This window comes from Aptenodytes forsteri, unplaced genomic scaffold (genome assembly GCF_000699145.1).
Source record: "Aptenodytes forsteri isolate BGI_AS27 unplaced genomic scaffold, ASM69914v1 Scaffold149, whole genome shotgun sequence".
NCBI lineage: Eukaryota > Metazoa > Chordata > Aves > Sphenisciformes > Spheniscidae > Aptenodytes > Aptenodytes forsteri.
Genome location: NW_008795560.1, coordinates 440,178 through 450,587, shown reverse-complemented (window position 1 = coordinate 450,587; position 10,410 = coordinate 440,178). Strand labels below are relative to the sequence as shown.

Genomic DNA, 10,410 nt, shown 5'->3' with positions numbered 1-10,410 from the left:
AATGCTGGAGCTGAGGGGGTGTGTGGGGGGGTAATGCTGGAGCTGAGGGGCTGTGGGGGGGTAATGCTGGAGCTGAGAGGCTGGGGGGGCCTCCTGGCCCCTGTGCCCACCTCAGTGCCAGGAGCACTGGCAGGGCGCAGGGGCTCCTGTGCTGCCTGCAGGTAGACATTCAGGCTGTCAGGGCAGGGGCCAAGGATTTGGGTCCTGCTGAGCCCAGGCTGTAATGAGGTGAAGAACATCCCTGTGAGTGATCCCGGCACCCCGGGACCTTCCCCGAGGAGCCTGGGGAAGGTGTGGTAGAAGTAAGCAATTCAGATGTCTCTCACTGCAGGAGGAAGCTGGTTATGTGGGACAGGTATTATTCTGACAGGCGATTCCTGTGTGACACCCAAGAGTGGTACAGTGTGCTGTGAGTGACTCTGAATAGGAGTAGTGCAGGAAAAAAAGGTGTATTTTTCCCTTTCAGTCCCAGTTCAAGCTACAGGAAGTAACCCAGGCTCGTAGTTTTATAATTTTTCACTTGTCTCCATCCACTTGCTACTGGATTTGGAAATTCAGCTCCCGGTTCAGAAAACTAGATTAAGCCTACCTTAATACCCATGCAGTGCTAGCATAAGTGTCTGTAATTTTCTCACCTGCTCATCCAGTCTGTGAACTGCAGCCATTTCTTATATTCCTGAATTGCTCAAAACGTTCACGTGGGCAGACGTGCTAATCGATGCACGTATTTGCCAGAGAAGTTAATGAAAACTCCCGGCTGTCTGGGCTCAGCTAGGAGAGTTTCTCAGAAGAGGCTGTAATTTGACCGAATGTGAGAATCCTGCCTAACTGGGATGTGTTTACTTTGCTTTAGTTTCTAATTGGACATAGGAAATAAATGTTAAGGCAAATTAAATTCTGTATTTTGCAATGAAGCTGTGTAAGAAGCTGTGTAATCCTGTGTTTTAATTTTTTTTTTTTTTTTTTTTTTTTTTTTTTTTTTTTTTTTTTTTTTTTTTGGTTAGGTTTCATCCAAGGTAGTTTTCTACCCGCTATGCAAGATAAAGAGATTAGAGACGCTGCACTTTCTAATCCTAGGAAGAGAATTAAAATGCCTGAACTGTGCTGCTGGCTGTAGTGCCGGTTCTTGGAAGGGCAGTCTCCTCAGCCGGGAAACGGAGGGATATAGGACATAATAACTATGTAAATAATAAATATGCTTGTTAGTCCATAGGATTGTTTGTCATGTGTAGCGCTTGGTTTTTGACAGATTCCTGCTACATTATGTCAGGAGACAGCGACTGCACCAGGACAAGTCCATCAGCGGGGTCTCCATCGGACAACGAGTTCTTGCCAGATCGGCCAAAGTATGTTTGCTCGCTGTCTCCTGATCTCGTTACCAAAGCCCGGGAAGAGCTCCAAGAGAAACCTGAATGGAGGCTCCGTGATGTGCAGGCACTCCGAGATATGGTGTGCAAAGACTATCCCTCCCTGGGGACCTGCCTGGACGATGCTTTTTTGCTAAGATTCCTCAGAGCCAGGAAGTTTGATTATGATCGAGCGCTTCAGCTTCTGGTGAACTACCACACCTGTAGGAGGAGCTGGCCTGAGGTCTTCAATAACTTGAAGCCGTCCGCAATAAAGCCTGTCCTAGAGTCTGGTTTTGTCACTGTGCTGCCTCGTCTGGACCCAGAGGGACGCCATGTCGTCTGCATCCGTCCAGGTACTGAAATGCATGAATGTCTTTGTTCTCTGTCTTCGAGGTGTGTCTGGGCCAAAAATCTGTTTCCTGCTCTCCTGTGAACAGTGGTTACTTACACAGAGTACGTGGGTTCTCTTTGAAATTTGAAAAGCTAACTTGTGAAGGGACATGTTTGTCGTTAGCCAACGTTATACCAGTTCCTTCTCCTGCGTCAGCAATAACTGCAGTTATGTCGAAATGAAAATGCAGTGAGGTGGGTTGATGAAATATTAGGTGATGCAAGAAAAAGTAATGTGTAGTAACTCAAATTGAAACAGGGCTGCTGACCTACAGTTAGAAGCTTGTAATTTGTTTTGGCAATAAATGGAGAGAGGAGCCTATGGCTTTGACTCCCCTGTAAACAATCAGAGCCTTCCGTGTGCTTTTGGTGCTGCCAGGCTTGCTGTAAATTTGTCTTCATTCATTCTCTTCTTTTCCATTTACCTGCTTTCTTTCTGAGCTGAAACTGCTTCTAATAAGCTGCGCTGGGTGGAGAACGGGGTTCTTAAAACCATTGCCTTTGCTCCCTGAAGTAAACATGAGTTGCCATTTATCTCTTGCTTAAGAAAGGCTGCTCTGAACTAGGACTGTGGCTATTAAAGACTAACTTTTAAGAGTCCAGGAAAATAGAAAATCAGTTTTTGGAATGTGTATTGTTAGCTTATATTTACTCTCCGACTTACCATCCATGTCTTGTAACCTCAGACAGATGGACACCCAGTAATTATCCGATTACTGAGAACATTCGTGCCATATACTTAACGTTAGAAAAACTCATTCAGTCCGAAGAGACCCAGGTGAATGGAATTGTAATCCTGGCAGACTACAAAGGAGTCAGCTTATCTAAGGCGTCTCATTTTGGTCCTTTTGTAGCCAAAAAAGTGATTGGAATTCTTCAGGTAAGACCTGAACTGGTGGGAAAATAAGCTTGTGCATTGTAAATGACTGCTTCTGTGTCTAGAGTTCTTGACTATGTCACCAGAAACTTAAGCGTCTTGGCTTTTACTAGCAGAGTTAAAACATGTCTCTGCCCAGCCAGTTTCTCACACCCTTGCCAACTTACCTCACTTGCCCTTTTTTGACTTTTGCATCCCTAAAACTAAACTTGCATTAGAAATGCAAACTTTGAGTTGGAACAGAAAAAAGAAGTTCCACTAGGTAGCGGCAAGGAAGAGAGCAAGCAGTGAATTACAGTTAGAGAGAAGACACCGTTTTTCCTGAATGCTGAGGAATGGCTCATTATTTAAATGGTTCCTGTCAGCTGAGATGGAGCTGACCACTGGGCAAGTGCAAGTTCAAGTACTGCTGCAAAAATTTTGCAGAGAGGACTTTTGAATGGGTGTGATTTGAGGAGGATTTCCATCCACTCCCTGAAGGAAGAGAGGCTTCTTCAGCATAGGGGGCAGCAAAAGAGACAGTAAGAAAAAGGATCTCTGACTAGATGTTTGGAAGGAAAATGATGGAGAGCAAGTTAGAGCAAGGGTGTAAGCACAGGTGGAGTTGTACAAAACAGGAAGGTGAAAGGAGTGAGGAGTAACCTGGCCAAGTTGCAGGAAGGTCTGATGATTTTACGTGCTGTTCTACCATGCTATCTGGAGGAGTGAGATGAGGAAAACTTCTCTTGAATGGGTTCATTTCCCCATTACTTTTATTCTGGCCTGAGCCGGTTACGTTCTTTGTTGTATCTGGGAGGGGAGAAGGAAGGGGTAGGGGGAATCAGGGGATTTTTACGGAAATGAGACTAGTGAGTTTGTGAATGCCTATGTAAGAACTCACTCCTTTAAATTATGACCTAAATGTGTCATTTAACTGTCTGAGCCCATATTTAATTTGCACAAATAAAGTGATGAGTGTCCCGCTGTTATTAGTGGAAGCTATTCACAAAACAAAAGCTGAACTTGTCAAAGGACATAAAGGTATGGGTGGTGCATAAACGTGTTGCATCAAACTTCCTGAGCTGCATCTCTTATAAAGGTGAGCTAATTCACCGACCTTCATAAGGGGAAAAATACTCCTGCAGTGCATGTTACCTGCTCTCCGCTCCAAGCATTGACTGTTTGCTTTGTGTATGTAGAGCTGGTTATAAGGGAAAGGAACTTCACTGTGGCACAGGAGACCTTAATTGCTGATCATGAGCTTTTGCCTTGGAAAAATGATTCTGCAAATGAATTTCTCCAGCAGAAATCCCATAACTAACTGTTTTAAATTGTCTTCTATAGGAGACACTGTGTGTTCTGTTGGCAGCACAGCCTGGTTGTCTTTTGCAGTTAGCATGACAGAATAGTTGGAAGGGCAGAAAAATAGCGATACTGGAATTCTTCCTTATATAAAAACACATTTTAGAGTATCTTGGGCACCAAGTCTTGTAGTTGGACACACCATTACAACCAGCCTGCTCTGGCTCTGAGCGTGGTGCACCCCTCAGAAGCTAGGGTCATCACTTTGTAACTGCATCCTTATCAGGGCTGGGAATACCCGAAGGACGGTGGTTACCTAAGTGCCTTCATCAGGGGAGATGGAGAACAGCATAAGAAATGAAGATTTACTGACAGTAATATGTTTCTCGATGCAAGGTTTTCTTGTCTCTTGACTTTATTTTTATGCTCACAGATCTCATCCTAAGACTATTCCCTATTACAAGGTGCATTTCTGTTGCCGTATTGGTTTATGTTGTTACCTCAGATGAAAGTTTGGGAGCCAGTGGGTTGTGCTGGCAGTCAGTCTCAGGAGATTTTTAAAAAGAAGATGATGGCAAATGTTTCTTAAACTGCATTATAAAAACCTTCTTTACCCTTCAGGATGGATTCCCCATTCGAATAAAAGCTGTTAACATAATAAATGAGCCTCGTATATTCAAAGGCATTTTTGCAATCATCAAGCCTTTTCTGAAGGAAAAGATAGCAAACCGGGTAAGGATTTGTGTCATTTTAACATTAATGTTTGTAAGTACCTTGCTTGGCCGCTGCAAGTAAAAACTGTTGAAAAGCCTCACAGCTAGAAAAATATTGGTGCCATTTACTTGATCTAACTGGTCCTTTCTGCTTTAGTTTTTAAAAATATGCCTGTTGGGACCAATTCTTCACGAGAAAAAAGCTGTGAGGAATTTAATATTGGCATAACATTAGTATGGATCTTTAGTACATATGCTATGTATTGAGGACACTAATTCCATCCCTGGGGTTGGATTATCTTGGCAAGTAACGCTTTGTTTATGAGGTGGTGTCACAGGAAATCTGTGTTGCTCCTTTGCTCTTCTCCCTTATACGTGTCCTGCATGGCACTAATATTCTCGCCATAGGACTGGATGTAGTTGCAAAGGATGATGCTTTTTTCCACCTTTTCCACAAGGTTAAGTACTTCCAGTCCCATGAACGAACCTGGGGACAAGCTGAATTTTGAACCTCTGCACAGACTAGGAAATGTCAAGTCTCTCTTGCTGGGATTTAAGCTGCACTAGGCTTGGATCGTCTCAAGGCTTCTCTCACTAGTGTGTCTAACTGCACCTGCCCAGTGCTGTATGCTGCCACTTGCCCATAAAGACATCACTTCTAAAGTTTGCTCTTTAGCTCAAAATAAGCTTGTTAGCTGACTGTTTCAGTAACTTGCTGTAAAGTGTTTGATATGCACTATTAAAGCTATCTTTTGCTTTCTTCAGTTTTTTCTCCACGGCTGTGATCTCAATTCCCTTCATCAAAACATTCCTCCAGTGATCCTTCCGGAAGAGTATGGTGGTACTTCAGGGAAGCTGGACATCTCCGCATGGAATGAGCTGCTGCTAGCCTCTGAAGAGGACTTTCTGCATGATTTCTCACAGCTGGTTCTCCCGTGTGACAGCTCTCCCCATGACATGCTAGTGAGTGGGGATGCTGATGAAAAGCAATGTGATGATTCTCTGCGAGGCATGAAACCTCAGCTCTATTACTGTTATTAACAAACCAGTGAAGGGAAGTTTTCCAGCACCGTTAAGATCTGTTCTGCTAGGTGATGATGTGAACTCTGCCTTACTCCTAAACCTGCAGTTTAGGAACAGACTGCTGAGGCACTTTACACTGTAGAACCAAAGGAAGCTGAAGAGGGCACAATGGGGGCAGGGCAGAGTTCGGGGAGGATAAAGGCAAAGAGCACAAGTTATGTAGAATACTTGAGGCTCATCAGCCTCTGTGTGAATGATGCAAGCTGGCCTATTCTTTCTAATGATAAAAAAAATACATTGCAGGATGGTAAGCTTCGTTGATAGTATCTTATCCCCTCCCTGCCCAGGTGAAAAGTGACAATGATGATTTACTAGTTTTGTGACCATCCGTTCCCTTCCCCTTCCGAAAACACCAGTAATCCAAGACAAGAAAATTGCTTTTGATCCCTGCAAAATGTAGTTCTGTCAGTGAAGATTGCTTGAAACCATGAAGTCTAACTTGGCCTGTGCTCTGTCACTTGGTTCAGACTGTGAGTTGGCATTTCTGAAATATCTCAATGAATATTTGGCTCAAATTAATACAGAGCAAAACTCTCTTATCCATGAATATCAGTATGGGGATCATCTCTGAAACTTCCTCACAGTAGGAAGAACTAGAACTGGTGGATTAACTACTACAACATGTATACTAAGGCTTATTATAAACAGATGCAATCTTTGTTTTCAGAAAACAGGAAGTTTTTCAGATCAGGTACTTAGCCTTTTGATTGGATACAGCTTCAAATAATGAGGTTCAGGACCAAATAAGAAAAATGTATGTCAGCCGCCTTCCCACATTATCAGTTGTTCTTTTCTTCAGCTGGTTGTGAGGAGGAATTGGGTAACTCACTCTTACATAGAATTTGTAAGGAGGCTTTGTAGCAGTTGGCATATGATGTATAGAAGGCAATACTTCATGTAAGACAGCAAGGTGCTTCTTTAGCTTGTTACTTTGGGCAGAATTTGAGTTTAAGTCTGTGAAACCAAATGCAGACAGGCTATTCGAAAGCACATTCTTAAATTTCCTGGTGGTATTGTAGCATTTTGTTCACTGTGCTTGTTGGCTCTTTTGTGAAAAGTTACAACTTTATTTTCAACTTTGTTGACCTCTTTTGTCTTTGGTTGTCATGTTCCTGTATGAAGTTAGACTTCAATCATCTCTAATATTTACCCGTAGCTTGTATGCCTATGTTTCTAGGTCTTTGTCTAGAGACAGAACTAAGACTCCGATGTCAAATCAGGGTAAGATACCTATGTCTAAATAAGCTGTTCCCACTCCCCAAGTTCAATCTGTTTAATGGTCTTGAATTAGAACTTAACTCTCAGCATACTCTTTGCACATGTTTTTCTGCACTATAATAGTGTGGAGATGGGAAACCTCACTAGGACCAGGAAAGCACACCCAATTACTTCAGTCTTTGGTGACAAAGAACATCCCTTCTAACTGGAGACTTATCTCTAGAGCACTTTCTCTGGATGAAATCTTTATTTAGTGCCAAGTGTGATTATAGGTACCAGTTATGTTTATGTAAATAGAAAACTAAAGCATCTTGAGGATTTCAGACATTCATTTTTCAAAGTGCCAAACTCTGTTTTGAACGTCTGCCTTCCTCTCGGTCCCCCTACAGCATGATTACACTGCCAAAAAAGACTCCTCTTCCACCGTAATGACTTCCTGATCTGGCAGCAGACCTCATCCTGGAACTAGGGGGTAGCAAACACCATACCTGTTGTCCAAGCATTTTAAAAGCAGACTGGGTTTTGAAAAGGGGTAAACCACCGTGAAGCTTTTTTCTGGGTCGTAATTCAGAATTTGTGGGAGCCGGGAACTCATCCCTTGAACTGTTTTAGTATAAAGGTGGGAAGAGATTAATTTCCCTCACTGAAAGCATCTGATTTTTCCTACCTTTATAAGTCAATTCTTACTCTTCGTTGACAGCCATTACCTTTAGTGCAGGAAAAAACCCGTACCATTTTCAGCTACTTAAAATAAGGTAAAAGAGTACTGCTAGCAACTTCCTCCTCATTTGTGACCAGAATGTGCTACGTGTTTTGCAGACTAATTCAGTTCTTTGTGCCACATAGCAAGACAGTAGCACACAGCACCAGGACTTAGAAAGGTAAGTGGCTGCCCACGCTGTTTAACTGCTGGAACGTAGAGACTGGTGGTTATGTTCTTTTAGTGCCTCTTAATTCCAGCCACAATGTACAATTAAAAAAAAAAAAAAAGTAGGATGGACCATTTTTCCTAGAGGTGAAGGCACGACTGGTATTTGATACTCTTTCCTTAGTGTAGCACACAGCACCAGGACTTAGAAAGGTAAGTGGCTGCCCACGCTGTTTAACTGCTGGAACGTAGAGACTGGTGGTTATGTTCTTTTAGTGCCTCTTAATTCCAGCCACAATGTACAATTAAAAAAAAAAAAAAAGTAGGATGGACCATTTTTCCTAGAGGTGAAGGCACGACTGGTATTTGATACTCTTTCCTTAGTTGTGCTGCAGGGTTCAGTGGTGGTGGATTTTTTGACAGTTAACCTATAAGAACAGCTACTTTGATCCCCTTATGTAACTACTATAGAGGGAGGCTGAATAGTCGAAATTCAATTCAGTGTCCTTCAAAGAAGAAGAAAAAAAATCTAGTGGTGTTCAGAAGGCTGAGGAACCTCTACAGAAACCAAACCCTTTTTCAGGCTTTTGTATTCTCTTGCATGCCTTAAATAGTAGGCAAACTAGATCCATCTCTCCCTCCCCTTTTCTCCTCTCCTCACAGAGAAACTAAGAATAAAGCATATGATTTAAACATAATAATAAGGCTACATTATCAATGCTGAAAATAGCCCGTGTTATGCCTCCAGAACTTCTTTTTCTTAAAGCTGGCTGCTGGGCAGTTGTCAGGATGCTTGAACTAAGCCAGGCTTACTTTTGTCAAGCATCTAACCGTTACTCCTAATTTGCTCTTTCTTGGCTTTAGAACTCAGAGAGAGAGAGTTGCAACTTTATTAAGCTGTATCTCTACCCTTTTTTAGGTTTGTAACCAGTGCTTGGCTTGTCTTATAGAAAGCACAGCTGTCTTATATGCACCTGACTACTGAGCTGAGAATGCTCTTTCAGCTTTAATGCTTACTAGCAAAGAAATTGGTTTGTTCCCAAAATTTCTCATGTCAGCATTTGAAAAATAAACACTTGTTTTAAGTATAGAGTCTCCTTATCTGCAAGATAAGAGATAGGAAAAGCTTACAGGGAGTTTTTTTGTTTGTTTGTTTGGGAAAAGCTTACAGGGAGTTTTTTTGTTTGGTTTTTTTTTTTTCACAGCACTGAAACTGATCTGTTCTTTTTTCCACTTGAAATAACTTTGTTTCCAGAGGTTATATGCCTTGCCCAGTACATAAGCCATCCCTGCCAAATCCAACACATAATAAGGAAAGATACTTGAAGTGCATTGGGCAGCCATGGCTTTTGGCATTAAGTGGGACAAAAGGTAGCTGCATACTGTACATAAAAGTACTTGAATTTATACTCTTGCAAATGGGTGTTACAAACCCTGAGGTATTTTCAGGAACTGGGTGAAGTATTTTTTTTGTTAAATCTCACTTTGGCATGAGTTAATCATAGTGTTATTCAAACTAATAATTTTGCCTTCTGTTGTATGTGGGCCTAGAGGTGTTGGGTGGTTAAGTGTACATTTTATTTTGACAAAATTTATTTTTATATTGCATTTTATAAAATGGAGTGGTCAAAATGTGTAATTTTATGATGCATGACTGGGTGATTAAACACACTGTAACAGCTGCTAATTTGATATTTTAAATGTTTGCCTTGTGTTGTCTTGGGGTTTCTTATTGTAAAAGTCAATAGCGACATATACTTAGTTCCACACTAAACACACTTGCAACAAAGTATAATTGCCACAGCCTTACATTAGAAAAAGGTGTTGCTTCCTTCTGCAGAACTAAATTTTACTTGAACAACTGTGCCTGAGCAACTTCAAGGAATAGGATTTGACATTCAGAGAATCCCATGGAAGATGCTGTTTGTTTCAAAAGAAATATAATATGACTTACTATTTGCTGCATCGAGAAAACATCCAGCTGGACACTGCAGCAGCTAATTAGCATTTTAATCATTGTATGTAGTATTTTGCATTGGAGAATAACTGCTGCTTCTTAACGCTTCTCAACAGAGCTGTGACAGTTCCAGTAGTTAGTCTGCTTTATTCAAATGAGTTTACAGTGCAAATGCCTTAGTGCCAATAATAATCATTTCAATGTACATTATTTTTATAAGCATATTAGACAAGTGAAATCAATTAGAAGCTCTATTTTTCCACCATAATCATAAAGTAGTTTAAGCTAGTCATACACTTACCACTCAATATTTGGCAAACGTACTAAAAAAGAAGTTACTATAGAAGTTGCCTCTTAGAAAGGGCAAGTTTGTTCTTAAAAGGAATTAGAGTTAACCAATTTTTCAATCTCGAAGTTCTGCTCTTTTGGTGAGGAATAAGGGGGGGGTTTGCCACAACACAGGAAGGTTAAGTATAATTTAAATAAACTTTTGCTTTAAATAAACTTTTGCAGTGGAATGTAGAAATCAAGTAGCATGGCTTACACTTCCAGGATCTGAAGTGTTAGCATACTAGTGCATTATGCTGAATATAATTGTTCTTTAAAATATATTACTTCTTATTTAGCTAAATGTTACTTCTATTCAATAGAAAGGTTGTGGCTATTGGACAGAA

At 41.2% G+C, this 10,410-nt stretch overlaps 1 protein-coding gene across 2 annotated transcripts; it reads left to right on the top strand.

Annotated features, from left to right (window-relative positions):
- The first annotated feature begins 1,254 nt into the window (after nucleotides 1–1,254).
- On the top strand, nucleotides 1,255–7,954 carry TTPAL (alpha tocopherol transfer protein like). Of its 2 annotated transcripts, XM_009282192.2 has the most exons (6): nucleotides 1,255–1,702; nucleotides 2,426–2,619; nucleotides 4,519–4,629; nucleotides 5,376–5,573; nucleotides 6,871–6,914; nucleotides 7,731–7,954. In XM_009282192.2, exons 1-5 carry the CDS (start codon nucleotides 1,264–1,266, stop codon nucleotides 6,880–6,882), a joined length of 954 nt encoding a protein of 317 aa, XP_009280467.1. In that variant the 5' UTR covers nucleotides 1,255–1,263; the 3' UTR covers nucleotides 6,883–6,914; nucleotides 7,731–7,954. The 2 variants fall into 2 exon arrangements, with proteins under 2 accessions (XP_009280467.1, XP_009280466.1); XM_009282191.1 differs by lacking the exons at nucleotides 6,871–6,914; nucleotides 7,731–7,954 and having other exon boundaries at nucleotides 5,376–6,767.
- Nucleotides 7,955–10,410: the final 2,456 nt, after the last annotated feature.